General features: G+C 41.0%; 2 protein-coding genes across 10 annotated transcripts in view; one reads left to right on the top strand and one right to left on the bottom strand.

Moving 5' to 3' along the window:
* LOC128620370 (cAMP-specific 3',5'-cyclic phosphodiesterase 4D) overlaps nt 1-4,914 on the top strand; it is a 195,069-nt gene extending 190,155 nt beyond the window's left edge. For all 9 annotated transcript variants that reach the window (XM_053645307.1, XM_053645309.1, XM_053645308.1 and 6 more), the window contains one exon: nt 1,460-4,914. In XM_053645307.1, the coding sequence (XP_053501282.1) occupies nt 1,460-1,921 (462 nt within the window). In that variant the 3' untranslated portion in view covers nt 1,922-4,914. The remainder of the gene's footprint in view (nt 1-1,459) is intronic.
* Nucleotides 4,915-9,667: 4,753 nt separating this feature from the next.
* LOC128620277 (ras-related protein Rab-3C-like) overlaps nt 9,668-23,597 on the bottom strand; it is a 31,991-nt gene continuing 18,061 nt past the window's right edge. The window contains exons 3-5 of the mRNA XM_053645136.1: nt 17,581-17,699; nt 14,705-14,829; nt 9,668-10,663 (exon numbers count right to left, since the gene is read on the bottom strand). Coding sequence (XP_053501111.1) covers nt 10,470-10,663; nt 14,705-14,829; nt 17,581-17,699 — 438 coding nt within the window. The 3' untranslated portion in view covers nt 9,668-10,469. The remainder of the gene's footprint in view (nt 10,664-14,704; nt 14,830-17,580; nt 17,700-23,597) is intronic.

Raw genomic sequence — 23,597 nt, forward strand, 5'->3', positions numbered from 1 at the left:
TCGATTCTTCAATCCACAGAACATTCTCCCAGAAGGTTTGAGGATCATCAGGGTGTGTTTTGGCAAAATTCAGATGAGCCTTAATGTTGTTCTGGGTTAAGAGAACATATAGCGCTTTTTTAACGTTAGCGGTTCCAAAGTGCTTTACACTGGTGCTCATTCATCCATTCACACACACTCACACACCAATGATAGCAGACCTGCCATGCAAGGAGCTAGCTTGCCATTGGAAGCAACTTGGGGTTCAGTATCTTGCCCAAGGTCACTTCTTCCCCGGATACCATTTTTGCCCAGTGTCTTTCTGATACTGGAGTCATGAACAGTGACCTTTATTGATGCAAGAGAGGCCTGTCGGTCCTTTGATGTTGTCCTTGGCTCTTTTGTGACTTCCTGGATGAGCCGTTGCTGTGCTCTTGGAGGAATTTTGGAAGGTCGGCCACTTCTGGGAAGGTTCACTACTGTGCCAAGGTTTTCCATTTGGAGATAATGTCTCTCACTGTGGTTCTCTGGATAACTTTTTTGCTTCAATAAATAACTATCATTTATAAAGTGTATTGTGTGTTTAATCAGGTTGCAATTTGTTTTATGAGAGATTTTGTTTAAATTTCTGAAATAATTTAGTATGAGATACACAGGAAAAACAGAAGAAATCAAATACTTTTTCACAGCACTATACATCTCAGCCTGGACTGTTGTCAATAACCCAGTAAATTCACAGATAATCTCCCTGGACAAAATCAGTCACAGTTGTCTAAATAAATGTCACTGTCGATTGGCAAGAATCTGGATGGCCAGACTCTGAGGTTGCCTTTTGTCCACGCAGAACACAACACTGACACTCCTACGTTTCACAATGACAACTGTAGTGTGTAAATGTGTGTGTGATTTGTTTGACAAGTTTGTTGGAACACTGGGACATTTTTAATTTCCTGCAAAATGTGGGAGTATTTGGATCAGTATATGAAAAGCTAGACCTAGACTGGGCCGTAACAAAAAACAGCCACCGATGAACTCTAGGTAAATTGCGACCCAGTTTTCTGGGGAAAAGAACATTCCCAAATGTCATTTCTTTTCTTATACTTGGATGGGATCGAGGCTTGTTCATTTTGCAGTGTTTCTTAAAGTCTGCCAAACATGTCCCACACAGATCTGGCCCTCTGCACTCTACAGTGGTTTCCTGGAATGTAGGAGTGTCAGTGTTGTGTTCTGCTACATGAAGCTCAAACACTCACAGTCTACCAAACAGTTTTATGCCAAGTTACATTCGTCCACATGAAAAACCTTTTAATATTATATAATAAACCACTGCTATTGGTGGATACAAGCAATTTTTAATAATTTCATACTGTATCAGCACTGGGATTTATGAAGAGGAAAAAAAGATTCCACTCTGTTGTGTGTTTATTTGTAATAGCTAGAAAGTTTGTGTCAATCCTGTCTCCATCCGGCTGTGCTGTAGGTTGGCTTTATCGATTACATTGTCCACCCTCTGTGGGAGACATGGGCTGACCTGGTGCACCCGGATGCTCAGGATATCCTGGACACGCTGGAGGACAACAGAGAGTGGTACCAGAGCACCATCCCTCAGAGCCCTTCTCCTGCACCGGAGCAGAACGACGAGAGTGGATCGACGAACACCACAGACAAGTTCCAGTTCGAGCTCACGCTGGAGGAGGACGGAGAAACCGACACAGAGAAGGACAGCGGCAGTCAGGCCGAGGAAGAAGAGGAGGAGGAAGAGGAGGAGGAGGACGACTCCAAAACGCTCTGCACGCAGAACTCTGAGTGTACTGAGATCCTGCTGGATGAGCAGGCAGAGGGAGAGGAGGAAGGCCAGGTGTGTGAGGAAGCTTCTGTAGAACCAAGTATGGTAGAGGAAGAGGAAGAGGAAGGAGAGGAAGAGGAAGAGGAAGGAACGTAGCAGTGCAGGACACATTCGTTCACTGCTAACCATGTCTCAGTGAAATGCACAGGCAGAGGGAAGGGTAATAACGGCAGGAGGAGGAAAGTTCCAAAGCGTACCTTGCACTCCACAACCTCGGCCGCTGCTCTCTCCTGGACACACAAGGACACACACACTCTGGTACATTGTCCTATTTTGCACTCAGGAATAACATTTTATTTTTCTTTGCTGTCTAATTTGGCCCCACCCCCCACCCTGTGCTTCTTGGCCGTTGGGGTGTGTGTGTGTGTGTGTGTGTGTGTGTGTGTGTGTGTGTGTGCTCCCCCTGGCACATGCTTGGAAGCTAAACCACTGTGCTTTCATCCCCTTCATGTGGGTAGCAGTAAGAAAGATCTGAAAGTCTCACACAGCACAGAGCGGTGAAGAGAGATGGACTGCAGCAGCTATGGCCACGGGGGGAAACAGGAAATTTATTGGAATGTGTTCTCCGGCTTTTTCTACATTTAAGTCTTCCTGAAAACCTGACTAAACCCACACACACACACAGCTCAGTGCTGTCACGGCCTCTTTGTGTTTTTTGTTTGTTTGTTTGTATGGTACATAAAATTGAGATTCTTTTAACGAATGCTCGTTTTCTTACAACAGCAACGAAAACTTCTAGTGATGAGTAACTTGCAAGTATGTGTTCATGTTGGGCAGCGGGTTTAGTGCGCTACTTTATAACTTCATTCAACACTGCTGTGTCTGTTTCGTAATCGCACGCAATCTCTTCAGTGAAGTTTCATTCCTATTTTTTCCCCTTTCTTTCATTTAGATAATATAATCTACTTAAACACTTACCTCTAGTGAGCCTCAGCCAGAATAGTTTTTTTTTTCCATTTGATTTGTTTCTTTCTGACTTTTGCAGGTACGTTATTTATGAGTGGACGCACATACACATTTTAGATAAACCTCATTATATGAAAGCTACATTACACACACGCACCTTGGCAGGAACGCAGATGAGGCCATTAGATCAAACACGTTTCTGTTTCCTGTTACGCAAACATTTAGACTGTTTTTTGCCAACATCCTGTGTTCAGTTTGTCTTGCGTCAGATCTCATTTAGCATTTACTTTTCTACGAGACAAGCAATTTTTGAGACACATGAACTGTACACTTTGGTGTGTTAGAAGCTCGGGCTTTTCTAACTGACCTGAATCGTGCTCCTTATGAGATGCCTTTTACATTTCACTCCACTGGATCTCGTATAAAACATAGTACACATCACGTGCGCGCACCAGGAAGTTTTCCATTTGAATATACTGCCTAGATTAAAGGACTAGCTAAAACCATTGAATAAATTGTCATTGATCATGTGATCATACACACAGTCTGTGCATCAGCAGTTGTACCGTGTGCCACAAATCGTCCAGTCTGATCGAAAGCTTTCTTAGGGCTAGAACACAACTCGACCCTTACTCTTCATGCCAAACCCACACTCGCGCACTGTTCTTGCACTATAGGACTCTCAGCACTTAGCCAAGTGGCTCTTCATTTCTCTATATTTATACCTGTTTGTGGTTTTATTTATTGGTTCATATGTTTTAGTTGCTGTATATATGAAGCAGTACTGTAGAACATGAACTGTAGCATAGACGGCATGTTACTTGCAAGTTACTTTCTTTCTTTTCCCTCCACATGGTGAGTGTGTACATAGAACAAACATTTTAAGGAGAAGATTCTTCACCAAAACTTGAATCCTGGCTTTTAAATAGTAGTGATTTTGTTAGACTTTTTTTTCTGTTTTGTGCCATTTTTTTTTTTGCCTCACCAAAATGACCTTACCTATTATGGGTTTTGTTTTGTCTCTGTTTACAGACATGTATTTATTGCATTGTGTATATATTGTAATGTTTATTGTAAATGATAAGCGATTCTTACTCTATCATCCCTAATGGCGATGGTGTTGCTGTATTTAGTAAACTCTTGTTGAGAGAATGTTTATTATAGCTATTATACAATGTAAAGATTCTGTAAAAAAAAACAAAACAAAACAAAAAAAAAACAAAACAAAACAAAAAAAAACATGAAAATGGAAGTAGTCAAACTTTGAGCTTGTTTAATGGAGAACCAGGGGAAAGCCAAACAATATGATGCCACTGGTGTTTGGCCCCAGGGCTGTGCCTTAACTTCAGCGTCTCTAGATTTCTCTTTATTCGTCCCTCTTTGTGGACAAGAGAGCAGTAGTGCACATGGGGAAGTCTCGCCCGTTTTGCTACCTGATTATCAGAGTAAGTGCTACATTGTAAAGCTATGGTTCTGTATGCTGCTGCAGTTTTTTTGCATTGAGACTGGCACAAAAAGCAAACATTCTTTGTTCATTGCCCAGCTTTGAATGCCACACGCAATGCACCCCAATGCAATAGACACACACATGTAGGAGAACGGCGGGCTTGCTGGCTGCATATATCCACTCTTAAGTTGTATGTTCATGCTGTTCTGAAATGTGTTCAGGTGCTGTGTGCTACCATCGTCTCATCCAGCCTTGTAGATGTGCTGATGCACTAAAGCAAAACCTTAGAAGTTTGTATGTCAAGCCTTTTTTTTGGACACGCATACTGTAGATTATAGCAGCCCTGGACCAAAGCCAGTCGTGGCTATTACTATTATTATTATTATTATTACTTGTATTTTTCAGTGTCATTAAAAGGTACATAAACTGGTACTTCAAAGTTTAATTCATTAGGTTACATCTTTCAATGACCTTAAACTTTTTACACTTCTTTCACTGGATACATTGTCGTTTGACAGAACTGTAGAACTGCTTCACTCAGTTTGAAGGACATTTAAAACAAGAGGAAACGTTTTTATATGCAACATTAAAAAATGAAATAAAAGCATGAGTTCATTAAGTGTTTGTGTCACTTTGTGTATTTTAAGCAAGAACCTTGACTTACAGGATTTCAGAGATCTTGCAGGTTACTTTTGTAAGGTAAACCGATGCTCTTCATGCAGAGATGAGAAATGGCGCCTCCTCCCTCCAGGGAATCTGCGTCACAGTACCCACAGTGCCCACAGCTCGCTCTCTCTCTCTCTCTCTCTCTCTCTCTCTCTCTCTCACACACACTCACACACACACACACACACACACACACACTGCCGCCTAGCGGTGACTGCAGTAACCATTCGTGAATAAATATGAATGTGGTTTTACAATATGCTGTTCAAACAGCTCGGTATATTAGAATTGATTCACCTCATGATTGGTGGTTGTTTGGTAGGCTAGCTATATTTTCACAATAAAGATGGCGTAATCAGTTCCGCAAAATATAAATAATAATAATAACAATAAACAGACGATCTGCTCTTATTATCCTGCCAGTGAGTAAACAAATATAATATCGATAAAATTATGGTGCAGATAGCCTTAGATATAATCGGTAGAATGGCGGTTGGGAATTTACAACATTGTAGTGCTGCCACCTAGTGGACACTTTAATCACATCACAGCATGAAGATCAAGCGCCTCTAAAGGCTCTGATATACATTGTATTTTACGCGTATATGCACAGCCGTATAATCGCATAGTCTTTCAAAATATACTCCATTTGACGCGTACGCAAGCGGTCGACGCATGCGCATTATAACAATTTGAACTACCCCTCCTGGCCTACAGGAGTCAGTACAGAGCAGTAAAGCAGGTCTGTTGTTATGAAGAAAGAAAAACCACAACACGAAGAACAATGCTTGGGCAATCTCTCGCCGCGATTAGCACCCATATACAAATCCTTATACTCTCTAAGGCTAGAGTTATACAAATGCGGGTACTTTCTAACCTGAACTCGTTTCCGTTTCTTCCGTTTATTCTTCAACTACGTTGAGAATCAACGGCCCTATGTCACTCTCGCCACCTTGTGGAAGGACTAAATAGTGCAAAAGGATTAAATAAAACACCGTTCTCGCAGTTGCTGTGACGTCATACCCGGTCATGACTAGCGCTCGAGTTGCCACTTTGAACATCCAGTTATACATTTTATATTTATATAAGGCTGCTTTACAAATAAACATTGAGCTGAACTGTTTATGTACTGAAATGAGTAACAGAATAAGAACTATTTAGCTACACACTTGGCTAGCTAGTACACTACTTAGCACAGCTGCTAATAAACATAGCACCAATAAAGCTAGCTAGCGTTAACAACAATTAGAACATTTGCAGGGAGCGACGAAAATCACTTTTCAATCAGTCAGTCTCTGTCTCTCTCTCTCTCACATACACTTTATATACAGTTAGCAAACTTACCTGGAGTATGAAGGGCTGTGCTGTGTAGTGTACAATAGTCGTGGTCTGCAGCTGGAGCAGGTCCCAATCACAAGGCTGGCTTTTCTGAGTTTGTCATAAACACTTCGACAAATTTTTGATCTGTCAATTAAAAGTCTAGAGGGTGTAGCCCCATGATTTACATCAAGTTTTCTAGTTGTACGATTCTCTGAAATGCCACACACTGTAGGCACAATGCTATTTTTTTCTCACTCACAGGTACACGAATGAGAAATGAGTGAAAGCTCAAACTCGGTGTCTGCTTTAATTATTTGTACATTGTGGGAAGTTGCAGTGATTGTTAGCTGTATTGCTCACTGTCTCACCGGAAGTTTTGAAACGCTATACATTTACCCGTTTGTAAATACAAAACTGTGAAAAAGGTCCATTAGTAATAGTAGAAAGGAATCATTTTAGTTTTGAGATTTATTACATTGATGCCATTACACCGAGGTCTGTCCGATATATATATATAAACTGGATACCTCATAGAAATCTAAATTGCCAGCAATAGGTGAAGCCACCGGAAGTGCTCTAGCAGCCATTTTACGATTCGCTACCGACAGAGGGCGCTGACCGCCAACGGACGGAAACGGTCACGATGACCCGATGTGCTGCTTTTAACTACAAAACCACGTTCGCTAAAGGATGTAGCAGAAGTGTCCAGAGGTTGTAATTTATACAGACCATGTACCTATTAAGCACAAATCCGTGTAGAGTAGGGATAACGTAAAAATACACCAAAGTGTATAAAATACCCAATTTTAAAGCAAAAAGTACCTAAAGGTGTTTTTATAGATTTCACTCCGCGCTGTTAGAATATCAGCTTTGTGGTCAAAAGGAAAGAACAGAGAGCTTAGCAACAACCGGCGACTAAACACTAATACTTCAACACTAAAACACTTCAACACTACTGTAATCTACTGAGGGGAAAGATAGAGATGGGTAAAAAGTGCACGAGAATCAAATGAACCGGTCCTGGAAGGTAAATAAAAACACGTGTACGAATGTCCTAGTGTACATTAGCTGTGTGTGTGTGTGTGTGAGAGAGAGAGAGAGTGTGTGTGAACGTGTTTTAGTGCTTACGTGTTGAAGTATTAGTGTTTTCTTTTCAAATATACATTACAGTTTGGCAGCGCGGTAACAAACAATAATAAACCAGACTACACTGCTAATTTTCTTTTCGATAACTCACTTTACTCATTCATGATGAAGCTCTTCCTCTTTCAATAAAGGCGTTTGATATCAAACTGAAAGGTGCATTAACGTTACCTACTGGACTGTAGTATAACGTTATACTTATATATGTAGTATAAAGTTACAAGCGTTTATATTATTACGTGTTGCTGCGTTTGTGTTGCGTGGCAACCATTCTGCTAACTGCTACATTGCTTGGCGGAAGAATGATAAGTTGTTAGCAATAAATTATTGCATTTTGTATTATTTATGTAGCAACCATTTTATAAAAGCAATAAGTAAATCACTCTAAACCACGACCTCACAGGGCATATTGCTTTGATCTAATGACCCTGTACATAAATAACGAAAATTAACTGTTATTTTTATCCTCTCAGTCAAATTTTGCACTGCAAACATCAATGACAGCTTTAACTTGTCAGTGCTGGCAAGTGACCATGGTATAAGTGGGATAATCTACAGCTAGGTGTGCATTACACTTATGTATAATGCACTCTGCTTCATGTCGGGTGGTCACACACTTAGCCATGAATTATCCCTTACCTAGTGTAGATAATGGTGGTGAATAAAGGAACTGTGTTTTATAAAGACTTTATTATTCCCCTCTTTGAGCGAAGAGGCCCAGATACAGCTGCTCATGTGATTAACCTCTGATTTTATCCTTAAACCCACCTCATGCTTTGTCATCCTTGTGATGATATCAGACAGCCAGCAGGGGGCAGCAGCACCTCATGCTGCTAAACTGTTCAAGCACAATATCAGAGTAATAAATAACTTCCAATTTTAAACGAATGCTTCATTAATAACTTTATTTAAGTATCAATACAGTCTGGAGGTTTATCTGTATTTTCAATAGTAACAGTTGGTCATACACTCATCACACACAAACAAAACAACCAGTTCAACATGAATTCCTACACACAGCACAGCAAAATCAAATGTCATGTCATGATCAGTGTTCGATTTCTGTGGACAATGAATTGCTTTTGATATCAAATAATAATAATAGACATCACTCCATAATTCATTTGTCTCTTATAGGGCTTGAGAATGGAAAAAAATGCATAAAAGTTCATCCTACTAAAGTATAATCAATTACACTGGCTCATGTGTGAATGAAGAATTTTTTACTGTCAGTACAGCCACACCAAACATGCTCCCATTCTCAAAGGGATTTACACATACGCATTTTACCACTTGCTTAGGCAAGAAACTAGTGTTTAATTTCAAATGCAAACACACACACACACACACACACACAGAGCATTTATTACTCTCCTGTTTTCAGTGTGAACACATCTGTATGAACTCAGCTGGAGGATGAGATGGGAGTGAAGTGTCTAAAAACAACATTTCCCATTTTCAGCATGTTTTCTCCAAACACACACACACACGCACGCGCAGCAGATATACACATTCCTCAAATTACACATCTACAGTATGTACAGGAAACAGGATTTAAAATATTGCACTTATTGGCCCATTGCAGCCCACAGGTGTGCAGGATGCAGAATTTCAACGACTATAATATATAGATACCGATCTCTAAATATAGATGTCATGCAAGTGTAATGCTAAAGGCTGCGGAAAACAGCTGCACTGATTCCACATCAGCAATGCATAAGGACTGTTTAACATTACACACACTGGCCTACTCGCTTCTGATACAATAAATAGGAGTGCTTTTCTGGATTTCTCTATTATTTCACATCACACACTCACAAACGACATCAGACGCAAAGCACATTCAACACAAGTCTAACATCAGGGCTACATTTCTATTCATCATTTCATTTTATAAAGAGAGGAACTGCAGTACAGTGTTGGACAACACATAATAGACGGGAACGTCTACATGAAGGTGGAGAATTACAACCAGAAGAATCGACGCGCTGTTATTTAGAATTTTTTTTTTTTAAGTCAGAATTGCTGTATGACGTATTGATTGTATGAGTGACGCTGCAGAAAAAGCTTCCTCCTCTTTCACGCAGCTCGCTTTTCAGTAAGAGCAAAGGATATCTTACAGAATCCAATCATTTTATATCTGTACAGCCTCTCTGATGACAGAAGGACAAAATAAGATGGCAAGAGAGCTGGGAAATGTTAAAAGGCACCACTTCCTGCTCCAAGTGGCTGCTTGGAAAAGATGCATCTTTTATACTTCAATGCCTGGGAGGAAAATCACTGAATAAACAGGTTACAGGAACAAGTTCATCACTAAAGCACTAAGGGATTTTTTTCTAGAGCTCTGATCGACACATGGGTTTATACGACTCATGTAGCTACTAATATAGCTGTACTGCAATTCTAAATGACTTCAAGTGTTTACAACTTTCCTCACAGCAGTTTAACAGAAACTAGAACACAAAATATATATATATATTTTTTCTCCAGATTTCATTTGATGGAATAAAGTCCTTGTGAGGAACTACCACAATGGTGGAGTAGCCTTCTGACCACATACTCATTATATGGCTGGCAGATATAATTCTGATATATTCTTATAAATTACAACACTATACATTTTCTTTCAGATATCTCAGTAATCATCAGTTCTTTTATAACTCGAGTGCTGATTGGACACTAAAATCTATTTTTGTACTATAAGCTTCCTTCCCCTCCTTTTAAATGAAGCTGATAACTAATAAAAACATAATTGAAACTACAGTTGTTTATAGTTTTTTAGTGTTTTAGATATCATGATCTGATCAGCTTTAGCACTACACTGCAGCAGGATTCACACTGAACTCGTTATGAAACAGTGTAGGTTGACAGTCAGATACAGGTCACAGCACTGAGGCATTTCAAACCCTTTTTCCTCAGCTTTTCTCAGAAATGCATTCCGTTCCATTACAAGTGCAACCAATCTGGGATGTGGGCGGCGTGTAAGAGTGTCACATGACCCTTAACATGCCTTCCCTGAACAATGAGATACAGCTCGTTCCATCCAGGAGCCACGACGTTAAAGGTTTAATGCCTCGACCTAAAGAAGCCCAAGTATTGGATACACACCCACACCCACGCACGTACATACACACACACACACACACACAGGACTCTGATGCACTAACATGCACAGTTGGGTTGTTGTAATGGTGGTGGGTTGTCTGTTAGCCTGGCATTGCCCTGCGTTCCCGTGGTAACTGCAGGATCAGTCTCTAGGCTCTCGGACATTTTGTCACAGATGATATCAACGAGGCGCTCGAATGTTTGCTTCACGTTGATGTTATCCTTGGCGCTTGTCTCGAAGAACTCAAAGCCTTGGAGACACAAAAACCATAAACATTAGAGGTGTTGATTCACAGAGAGGCACCGGGTAACTGTAAACAAACAAGTACACAAGTTAATTACATATTAATGAGATAAACGAGTGAGGCCACATCTTTTGGTCTCTCACATTTATTCATCTGACATGTTTTTATGCAAAGCTGCTTATCCAGTTCAGGAGCCACACAGAGCTGTTAGATGAGCTGACAATGATACAGTGCTGCAGAACAGAATGTTTTTTTCCACTCAACTTTTATAAGCAAACACCAGCTCAAACGGAATAAAAAAAAAAACCTCTGTATTTTTGCTCTACTTAATTTTCTATGTCTGGAGCATTCACTTCCACACAGAAGAAGTGCTTATAACTCCAGATCATATCAGCTGCAACTAAACTCTTTTTCAGGAGACTGTATTTTAAAGATAATTTTGTAAAATCCAAATGAGCTTTACAGATCTTTATTGGAAAGGGTTTAAACAAAGTTTTTCATGCTTGTTTAATGAACCATAAACAATTATTGCACATGCACCTGTTGAACAGTCCTTAAGACACTAACAGTTTACAGGCAGTAGGCAATTAAGTCACAGTTACAATAACTTAAGACACTAAAGAGACCTTTCTACTGACTCTGAAAAACACCAGAAGAAAGATAACTAGGGTTCCTGCTGCAGGGAGGCATGAGCACTGCAGATGTGTCCAGAGCAATAAACTGCAATGTCTGTAATGTAAGACACCTAAGACAGTGCTACAGGGAGACAGGAAGGACAGCTGATCGTCCTTGCAGTGGAAAATTACATGCAACAACGTGTCCCCTGCAGACGTGATGGAGAACTTGCGAATGCCTTGGTGGAAGAGTGGAGTAACATCTCACAGCAAGAACTGACAAATCTGGTGCAGTCCATGAGGATGAGATGCACTGTAGTACTTAAAGCAGCTGGAGGCCACCAGATACTGACTGTTACTTTTAATATTGACCCCCCCTTTGTTCAGGGACTCATTATTCCATTTCTGTTCATCAAATGTCTGTGAAACTTGTTCAGTTTATGTCTCAGTTGTTGAATGTTTTTGTGATAATACAAATATTTACATGTTAAGAAATTTGCTGGAAATAAAAGCAGTTGAATGCGAGTCGACGTTTCTTTTTTGTTGAGTTTACATTACTGACAAAAATGTCTGTTCATTCTTTCTCTCTCGCACTCAGCCTCTCCATCTCTCGCACAGCCTCTCGGTTTCTCTCTCAATCTCTCGCTCAGCCTCTCAGTCTCGTGCTCAGCCTCACTGTCTCTCTCTCAATCTCGCGCTCAGCCTCTCTGTCTCTCTCTCTCAATCTCGCGCTCAGCCTCTCTGTCTCTCTCTCTCAATCTCGCGCTCAGCCTCTCTGTCTCTCTCTCTCAATCTCGCGCTCAGCCTCTCTGTCTCTCTCTCAATCTCGCGCTCAGCCTCTCTGTCTCGTGCTCAGCCTCTCTGTCTCTCTCTCAATCTCACGCTCAGCCTCTCTGTCTCTCTCTCAATCTCACGCTCAGCCTCTCTGTCTCTCTCTCAATCTCACGCTCAGCCTCTCTGTCTCTCTCTCAATTTCGCGCTCAGCTTTGCTGTCTCTCTCAATCTCGCGCTCAGCCTTGCTGTCTCTCTCTCTCAATCTCGCGCTCAGCCTCTCTGTCTCGCGCTCAGCCTCTCTGTCTCTCTCTCTCAAGCTCGCGCTCAGCCCTCTGTCTCTCTCAATCTCGCGCTCAGCCTCTCTGTCTCTCTCTCAATCTCGCGCTCAGCCTCTCTGTCTCTCTCTCAATCTCACGCTCAGCCTCTCTGTCTCGTGCTCAGCCTCTCTGTCTCTCTCTCAATCTCGCGCTCAGCCTCTCTGGCTCTCTCAATCTCGCGCTCAGCCTTGCTGTCTCTCTCTCTCAATCTCGCGCTCAGCCTCTCTGTCTCGCGCTCAGCCTCTCTGTCTCTCTCTCTCAAGCTCGCGCTCAGCCCTCTGTCTCTCTCAATCTCGCGCTCAGCCTCTCTGTCTCTCTCTCAATCTCGCGCTCAGCCTCTCTGTCTCTCTCTCAATCTCACGCTCAGCCTCTCTGTCTCGTGCTCAGCCTCTCTGTCTCTCTCTCAATCTCGCGCTCAGCCTCTCTGGCTCTCTCAATCTCGCGCTCAGCCTTGCTGTCTCTCTCTCTCAATCTCGCGCTCAGCCTCTCTGTCTCGCGCTCAGCCTCTCTGTCTCTCTCTCTCAAGCTCGCGCTCAGCCTCTCTGTCTCTCTCAATCTCGCGCTCAGCCTCTCTGTCTCTCTCTCAATCTCGCGCTCAGCCTCTCTGTCTCTCTCTCAATCTCACGCTCAGCCTCTCTGTCTCGTGCTCAGCCTCTCTGTCTCTCTCTCAATCTCGCGCTCAGCCTCTCTGTCTCTCTCAATCTCACGCTCAGCCTCTCTGTCTCTCTCTCAATCTCACGCTCAGCCTCTCTGTCTCGTGCTCAGCCTCTCTGTCTCTCTCTCAATCTCGCGCTCAGCCTCTCTGTCTCTCTCTCAATCTTGCGCTCAGCCTTGCTGTCTCTCTCAATCTCGCGCTCAGCCTTGCTGTCTCTCTCTCTCAATCTCGCGCTCAGCCTCTCTGTCTCGCGCTCAGCCTCTCTGTCTCTCTCTCTCAATCTCACACTCAGCCTCTCTGTCTCTCTCTCAATCTCACGCTCAGCCTCTCTGTCTCTCTCTCAATCTCACGCTCAGCCTCTCTGTCTCTCTCTCAATCTCGCGCTCAGCCTTGCTGTCTCTCTCAATCTCGCGCTCAGCCTTGCTGTCTCTCTCTCTCAATCTCGCGCTCAGCCTCTCTGTCTCGCGCTCAGCCTCTCTGTCTCTCTCTCTCAATCTCACACTCAGCCTCTCTGTCTCTCTCTCAATCTCACGCTCAGCCTCTCTGTCTCTCTCTCAATCTCGCGCTCAGCCTCTGTCTCTCTCAATCCCGCGCTCAGCCTTGCTGTCTCTCTCTCTCAATCTCGCGCTCAGCCTCTCTGTCTCACGCTCAGCCTCTCTGTCTCTCTCTCAATCTCGCGCTCAGCCTCTCTGTCTCTCTCAATCTCGCGCTCAGCCTTGCTGTCTCTCTCTCTCAATCTCGCGCTCAGCCTCTCCGTCTCGCACTCAGCCTCTCCGTCTCGCGCTCAGCCTCTCTGTTTCTCTCTCAATCTCGCGCTCAGCCTCTCTCTAACTCTTTCTCACGCTCTCTCTCAGACTCCCTCTCATTCTCTCTCTCAATCTCACTAACATTCTATGGCATTTATTAAATATAGCACCTCATTCATGAATGTACTTTCTCTATGTAACATTTGTAACATTTCTGTATATAACATTGGGACTTGACCTACATGGTGATAATTTGAGAAGCACTTTAATGGACATTTGACAAAATGATACATAATTAAGGAACTAAGGAAAGATGAAACTCTCACCTTTAGCCTTGTATTTAGACAATGATTTTCGTTTAATTTTTTCTCCACGCTGATGGCAGAGACTATGTGTGGAGCTGTTAATGAGTGCTTGGTGTCATCTAATCACATGTGTTTAATTATCACCTGAGCTGTTAGCTGAAAGCAAATACTTCATCTGCTCTAATTTATTCACAGTAAAGGTATGCAACATTCACCTAAAGCGTTTCATTTTCTGTAGAGCTCACTTCATGAGCTGCATAACAGGATATACTTTCCTCCACCACAACACAACTCTATATGTGTTCATTTCATTGTAATAAATTCCAGAGTTCAGGGTGTGGGGTGTGCTTCAGGTCACACACTTGAGGTGTTTTCCCACTGGTACCCTGGGAACATCAACAAAATTCCTTCTGACGTTTTGCAAAATGATAGACAATAATTACTTCACATACACGATGATTTATGTGTGCTTAATAATCCTTATTTAATCATTTTATTATTTATTTAATTAGTGCTACTTTATGTTTCCTAGCACTTTGTAATGGCATTTCAGTTGAATGATCTCCAGGGAAGAATAACTCATATGATTGGTTTCCTGGGTCAGATGAACACAGCTGATTGGTGGAATGGACTTACCGAGCTGTTCGGCCAGCAGTCTGCCGCTCTCCACAGACACAACTCTTTCCTCCTCCATATCACACTTATTACCGGCCAGGATGACCTGTGCATTGTCCCAGGAGTAAGTCTTAATCTGGGTTGACCTGAGCACAAATACAACAGTGTGTGTTTTATTCCATTCATCATAAACTGATGTTACAGCTACAGACACTGTGAGATCTGAACATCAACAGATCCTCATGAGGCACAATGAAATCATACTGCATGAAGGCAGTAGAATTTTAAAATGCCACCAGGTTGACTTCATATGAGGACATGGCATCAGGCCAGATGTTGATTCATTTCAAATGAATTATTAGATTATAAACAACATAGAGAAATTAAAACTCTTTACAACAACAATCCTCTCCTGGAGGATCCTTTTCAGATAAACATGCTCTACTGAACATTCTGTACACACCTTCCTCATGTCTAGCTTTAAAAGGCTGCTCGCTTCAGTAATTGGTGCCATAGCAACAGCCAGGAGCCAGCTAGTGTGTGTGTGTGTGTGTGTGTGTGTGTGTGTGTGTGTGTGTGTCTTCCTTATGCAGGAAATGTAGAAAAAAACATATTGCACTAAACAATGTTGTTTCAGCATGTATAATCTTTGCTTTGGCCAGAAGTAGCTGTTGAACTACAGAGAAGCACAAACTCTGTATTTTATCTCGAATAATTTCTATCCTTCATACACACGAGTCATCACAGCCTGTGATTTTGCTTTTTCATTCACAAGGGAAATTGTATTTGCATTGAAAACATTGACAAGGCTTCCTCTTTTAAATGACTGGTGGGTTACCTTTTAAGAAGAAGGGGGCAGAGCTTACTCCACCTTAGTCAAAGTCCACCATTAAGTATTATGATCTTTATGTTCTTCAGGAGTGGAGAAATCAGAACAAAAAGATTTTGTGACCAGGCTTTTCATTTTCATTTATAGTTGCCTTGAGAAGTCGGAAGACAGCTCAAGGCAACTACAAAAAAAAAGCCTACTGACTTTCCACAAAACAAATATTTTTATTTGATATGTATATTTAAATAAAATTTGCTTCACTATGTTATGGTCAATGCTATAAGTATAGTGTGCACTACTTATTTTGAAGAATAACGTTTTGGAATGTTTTGGAATGGCCAAGCCTGAGCTTAATCCAATAGAAATGTTGTGGAAGGACCTGAAGCAAGCAGTTCATATGAGGAACCCCACCAACATCCCAGAGTTGAAGCTGTTGTGTACTGAGGAATGGGCTGAAATTCCTCCAAGCCGATGTGCAGGACTGATCAACAGTTACCGCAGACGTTTAATTACAGTTATTTCTGCACAAGGGGGTCACACCAGATACTGAAAGCAAAGGTTCACATAGTTTTGCCGCTCACAGATACGCAATATTGGATCATTTTCCTCAATAAAATAAATGACCAAGTATAATATTTTTGTCTCATTTTTTTAAATGGGTTCTCTTTATCTACTTTTACAACTTGTGTGAAAATCTGATGATATGTGACATATAGAAAATTCTTAAGGGTTCACAAACTTCCAGGCACCACTGTATATAATCATTTGTGCATAACTAACTAAGTATACTATAAGGCCAAAAGTATGCGGACACCTGACCATCACACCCATATGTGGACCTTCCCCAAACTGTTGCTGCAGCGTTTGAGACACACAATTGCCTTTGTATGCTGTAGCTAAGATTTCTCTTTACTGGAACTAAAAGGCCCAAACATGTTCCAGCATGACAATGCTCCTCTGCATAAAGCAAGGTCCATAAAGATATGGTGTGTTAAGGCTGGTATGGAAGAACTGAACTGGCCTTCCCAGAAGAGTGGAGGTTGTTATAATGTCAAAGGGAGATTAAATCTGGAATGTGGATGTTCAAAAAGCATATATGGGTGTGATGGTCGGGTGTCCACATACTTTTGGCCATATAGTGCAGCTCACCATACTTTATTTCATTATGTTTGCTACCACTTTTTAGCCAAGTCCCTAAAATATGGGACAGGGCTGAGCTAACTAAAGGATTCATGATTTGTCTACCTTTGTTCTATATTAGTATCAATATCGTACTGTCATATTCTCACCCTTACTACAGAACAAACGGAGCTTAGTTTCATTACGGCACTAGAGGTATGGTCTTCAGAAACTTTGCTGCTTGTGCACTAAGTTAGCGAATCTGTCTCAATCTGTCACTTCTACTTCCTCAGCATATCATCAGACCCCTCATTAGCCTCTCTACTGTCTAATTAAATCACAATCCGCTCCCTAACCTCAGCCAAATTACCCATCAAGAAGATCAATAAAGGCTTGCACGACCGGATGGGTCTGTCTGGGTCCGAAGAATTTTCTCCTTAAAGAAATGTAAATGCACTCCATTAAATATTAACACCCCAGCTGCTCTTCAAAACCATGTACCTCCCTTTTTTCCTGTTCAGGTAAAGGTCACATGCATCAGTGATAAAAGATCATGAAAGAAGGACTTCTGCACACATTCACACACTCATTCGGCTCCTATTCAGACTCACAAAGGAAGTCATTTGAAATCTTCTTTAAATGCTGATCTCATAGTTTAATGATGCTGATACTATAAGCCATTTTACTACCTACATTACCAGCTAATATTTACACTTCTCACCACTTGCGCTAATTAAGATGTTTTTTTCCCACTGTTCTGGATCAGAGAAAGGTTTTTATTCATCTTTCTCAGTGCTGTCACTGACGTTTTATTAGGAGAAAGGTTTGCTCTCAGCAGACGATGAGTCACTCACTTCCATAAAATATACAGCACTTTTTCTCCTGACGACACACACATACACACACATACACGCAATCTGTTACAGAAAGAACTGGATCTGAGACTCACCAGTCCTGCACCGCTCCGAAAGACTCCTCGTTGGTAATGTCATACATGAGGATGAAGCCCATGGCACCGCGGTAGTAGGCCGTCGTAATGGTCCTATAACGCTCCTGTCCTGCTGTATCCTACAACACACACACACACACATATGCACACACATACATACACACACAATGATATACACTTACAGCTCACTTTATATTTCACCTGCTCTTTCATACAGTTATCCGATCATGTGGAAGCAGCACAATGCATAAAATCATGCAGATACAGGTCAACAGCTTCAGATAAAATTCTCATCAAACATCAGAATGAGGGGAAAAAAAGTGATCTCTGATTTTGCTTGTACTACACAGGTTGTATTGACGTTTTGAGTATTTCACAACCTGCTGATTTCCTGGGATTACAGAGTAGTGAAAAAAACAAAAACATTTGGTGAGAGGCAGGTTTGCGGGTGGAAAGCGCTGTACAAATCAAACCGAATTGAAATGCCTTGTTGGAAAGGTCAGTGGAGAAGGGTATGGTAATTCCACTACTCTTTACAACTGTGGTGAGCAGATAAGCATCACACGAATGCACAACATACTGAACCTTGAGTGGGATGGGCTACAACAGTAGAAAACCAAGAACACGAATCTGAAGCTACTGTGGGCACAGCCTGACCAAAACTAGGCAGGTGAAAACTGGAAAAATGTTGCCTGGTCTGATGAATCAAGATTTCTGCTGCAACATGCAGATGGCTGGGTCAGAATTTGGCATCAACAGCATGAATCCACAGGCCCAACTGGCCTTAACATTTCAGAATGGTAGTGGTGGTATAATGGTGTGGGGATCAATTTCTTGGCAAAAATTGGGCACTATTAATACCAGTTAAATACCAGATTATTGTTTGAATGCCACAGCCTATGGCTACACAGATCATGGCCACAATTTACCCACCTTCTATTGCCTACTTCCAGCATGACGATACATCATGTCACATCTCAAACTGGTTCCATAAACATGACAATGAGCCTCCAAAGTCACCAGATCTGAATCCAATAGAGCATTTTTGGGATGTGGTAGAATGGGAGAAATGTCTGCAGCAATTATGTGATGCAGTCATGTTAACATGGACCAGAATCTCAAAGGATATATTTCGTGGAATCCATACCACAAAGAACTGAGACCATTCTGAATGTAAAGTAGCCTTTACCCAGGATTAGGGCATGATGATATCGAAATTATAGAAATGAAATAGCAATATCAGATTGAATTTCTTTTGAATTTGTTGAATATATTTTCCGATCCAATTCATATGTTAAGTCATGAACGTGTGCAATGTTGGCTGCCATGGCAGTTCTTACATGTAAATCGACACAACCTGCTTAAAAAGAGTTTTAAGCCTGGGTGCAATGACGACGTCAATTTCAGATTAGAACGAGGTATCAGCCGATACTCTGAGCTCTGATACATGGTAAAGAAAGATTGAAGCATTCTATCTTGATGCAATCTATCAGATGCGTATACAATGACAATAAGCTCAGTATCTGCAAAAACAGGCCAAGCTTTTGCATTCAATCTTTCGGCTATGACAGTAATCTAAAAATAACACAGAAATGTCCAAGTAAACCTACTGTATGTAGCATTACAATGATATACAGCTTTATTTTGGGCAGTGCATTAATAAACTGTGCGGTATTCTCAGGCCTCGATGCAACTGCATCAAAATCACTACAGACCATAAAGACTATGATGCAAAAACTGCATGCAAATGAGTAAATGAACGAATGATTGAATGAATGAACAAACGGCATCTATAGGGACATTTGAACCAGAGTCACTAAGTATCCTTCCCACTGATTACTCTCAGACAGAAGCATTCGAAGATGTAGAAATCCCCTCTGTGTTGCCATGGAGATTGGCCATTGCAACAGGTAGTACCAAAAGAGCTAGACATAAAGAGGTGAAGCGGATGTTGGAGGCAAAATTACTGACCGTGGTATGTCGTCAGTACGCACTCGCATGCATTAATATATTCTCTAATTTACAGAGGCATCAGAAACAGATAATGGAATAGAAATGGCTTTAAAAAAGCTGCAATACCTTTGTTTTGAAATACCTGATGTTAGAAACACAATTCTATAACATGACCTCATTCAAACTCTATAAAATAAGCCCTTACCTGAGTGCCTGTTTGAGTTTGCTGATCACATGGCATTATGCACTGCCAAAAGTTAAGAGCATGATATTTTAAGCTCTGAGCTGGATTTCCATTGCTCTCATGCATATCTCCTTGTACACATACACACACAATACATATCAACATACAGACCTATCCTACTGCAGCACAAAATCATACATAGACACAGTGTAAGCAGTTTATCAGCACCAAGTCCAAAACTCACAATAACTAATGCAGCCTTTTACATCCGACAAAGGCAGCACTACTGCTGTGCACTGAAAGTGTATTTTTTTGCTTGAATTGTATTTGTTGCTCACTTTCTGAAAAAAGTCTCACTGGATTAACAAACCTTAAAGTAAATGCTCAGCATGCAGCTACATGATGTAAAAAAACAAAAACTTCAGAACAGTTCTTCCGGTGTAAAACATGGGTTAATCTGCTCCTCCACCAATTTGCTTTGCTTACATTTGGACAGTCTGCACACAAACATCTTACAAAGTGCTTTCACACCACAGTCAGATGTCATTGTCCTCACTCTCTGTTTTTCAGTGTTACAACACTGCCAGAAGTCATCAACTGTCAGAAGTCGGTTTAATATGATTTAGAAATTAGTGCTACTCCCCTAGTTTTTTTAATTGATAAGAGGATAACAGGGAATTAACAGAACAATCTTTAACGTTTTGGATGCATGAATTGAGCAGTAACTAGCATATTATAACTATAAGTAACTATTTAGCAATAAAAGTATTTAGCAATAACAGAATTTCCAATGTCCAAAATGTGAATTAGAACTGGCAGTTGGTTAAGCTAATGTTCAGATATAACCGCCAGTATGCTGGCCTGAAAGGCAAAGCAAAATTCCCATATAACACTAAGCACCTGCAGGAAGATTTAGAGGACATGAATGGTGGTGAACCATTCTACTGTGCAGTCTTGCTTGCACAAACATGATCTTGCATGGGAGAATCAACAGAAAGGTTTCCCGGTGCCATAATCACAAATGTGAATATCTGATGTGCCAGAAAAAAAAATCCAGAGGCATTTTGGAAACAACTGGCCTCTCGGGACAGGGTGGTCGTTTGACCTGGAACTGATTATATGAACAGCTGTTGTAACCATATTTACTGTGATTACATTGTGTTTTTGGATATGATGTCAAAACACTCAATAAAGTCTCCATCTTTTATGGTATCATTAGCAGTGCACGCTACAGACACTTCAGTTATATCATTTCTAACACACTGAATTTTTTTTTTTTTTAACACTGCTTAAAAATCTCATGTAGAGGTCTACTCAATGTATTTGGTTTTTTTATTGTTATTTCTGCACATACAAATTAACATTACAATGTCACGGTTATTACAGACATATTTGTATTAAAATAGTAAACAGTAGTAGTAGTAGTAGAAAGGTGTTAAAGTAAGTAAGTAGCAGTAATAGTAAGATATGAAACAATTATGAAACTACCCATTAAATGTTTTTCAGTTCTATGCAGTGACAGTTCATTGGCTGGAAAATGTATTAAATAGCTAGATAACATCCTAGTGAAAATGTGTGAAGCTTAATTCCATCCATACATCAGTTTTCTGTTTTCCTACACAGGGTTGTGGGGGAGCCTGGAGCCTATCCCAGGGAACTCTGGGCACATGGAAGGGGACACCCTGGACAGGGTGCCAACCCTTCACAAGATAAAATCACACACACACACACACACACACACACACACACACACACACACACACAACAGACAATTTAGAGAAGCCAATCAGGCTGCAGTGCATGTCTTTGGACTGAGGGAGGAAACCGGAGGCAATTGTGCTAACTACTGAGCAATTTAAATTGTATAAGATAGATTGCTGTTTTAATTAGTAGCTTTAATCACATCCCAGCTGGAGGATGGAGTGAGTGATGCCTGAATGGTTTGTTAAGACCACTGCCTCACAGACAGCATTACTGCAATACTTTTCATGCAAAATCTCAAAATGGAATTTGATTGACCTTTTCTATGTTTTGATCTTACTTGTACTAATATGGAGTCAGAGTGGAATGGCCTTCTCTTTAGTTTTCCTCTACCAATGAGAATACAGGGGAGTAACAAGAATTTCACTGGTAAAAGCTTGTAACCCATCCGGATTGGCTGCTGTGTTGTTGCAGTGAAAATCAAGGTTGTCCAGATAAAAAAAAAATTGAACAAATGAGCAAGAAAAGTCAGCAAGCAAGCAGGATGAACTTGAGCAGACGCACACTTTCCAAACACGAAAAAACAGATTTGCACGAGAGCAGCATAATTCAGAGTGCTTACAGTTTCTGTGTGTGAGCAAAGTGATTCTCTGCAGCAGCAGGATAAATCTGACTGAACACTTATTTCTGTTTGACAGCAAAAGAAATCTGCTCACAGACCAAACTACTGTACTCTTGAATTGTAGCCGTAAAAGTACACCATATGCTCACTGAGGCTAAATTTAATTACTGCTTTGCATGCTCAGGATGGCTGCCCTCACACTCTCCATTAAAGATCCTGCTTAAAGTTCATGAGATATTTTATAAGGTTTCTTGGATTGTAAGACGATACTGTAGTGCCTCCTCTTGATACTTTAACTGAGTACAGTTTGCAGACTGCTTTGATTGATCATATATCATGAAATATTCATGAGATTGCGTTCATTCTGCGTCATCTGTTCATTAGCGCCACAGCATATACTAGATTTACTTCACACAGTGGTATGTCTTATCAGATGTTGGTGTCTGACCATTTTTCACAACTACGAGTACTGATACCCAATAACAGTATCAGTATTGATGCACCCCTACTGTTTAATCAAAATTTGTGTCATCACCTGCATCAGTTCAACTATACTCTCTCTCCCTCTCTAAGTATGATATTATCTAGGTGAATTTCTAAATATACACATGTATTAGGTATCATGGCACTCATGTAGGAGCACAAACCGCTGATAAATAAGATGTATAAGATAAATAAAATATATAAGCTAAATAAATACTATCTTTTTCTAGATCTATGTTTTCAGCTCCTTATAAAAATCAGAGCCAGCCATGTGTTTGCCTGAGCCTCTATTCACTATTAGTTCAAGAGCAGATCAGTGTGAGGCAAAAGAAGTGTTGAGACATCACCTGCAACAAGAAACTGATATTGATTTGAATTACGGTTATCTCTCAGTCGCTTTTTTTTTCTGCTTAAATATTCTTGCAAGACAACATTAAAATGTATTAATCCGAGTGGCTGAATGGGAAACAAAACGCGTTAAAAACAGGATACGAGGCAGAACAGTCAGCAACAATTTTATTTAACACATCAGTTAAGTCCATGTTAAAGTTAAGCAACATTACTTTAATCATTACTGAGGACTTCCTTATTTGTTCATCATGTGCTAGAGCCACAAAGCACTATAGCATACACTCTGTCACTATTTGCACTTTTTTAGTCCTGTATGTCGTATATTATGAAGCCCCATGCCCCTAAAGGTACGCTATTTAGCAAAAGAGGTTGGGCACTGATGTCCGGCAAGAAGACCTGGCACAAAGTTGGTGTTCCAATTCACCCCAAAAGTGTTAAGTGGGGTTGAGGTCAGGGATCTGTGCAGGCCACTCAAGTTCTTCCACACCAACATGGACAAACCATGTATTTATGGACTTTATTTTGTACACAAAGGCATTGTCATGCTGGAACATGTTTGGGCCCATAGTTCTAGTGAAGGGTAATCTTGCATACAAACAGATCCTATACAATTGTGTCCAAATTTGTGGCAATAGCTTGGGGAAGACCCTTGTATGAGTGTTATGGCCAAGTGTCTACATACTTTTGACCATATAGTATATATAGAAGAGATGACAGTACAAA

The sequence above is a fragment of the Ictalurus furcatus genome, chromosome 16 (assembly GCF_023375685.1).
Source record: "Ictalurus furcatus strain D&B chromosome 16, Billie_1.0, whole genome shotgun sequence".
In the NCBI taxonomy this organism is placed as follows: Eukaryota; Metazoa; Chordata; class Actinopteri; order Siluriformes; family Ictaluridae; genus Ictalurus; species Ictalurus furcatus.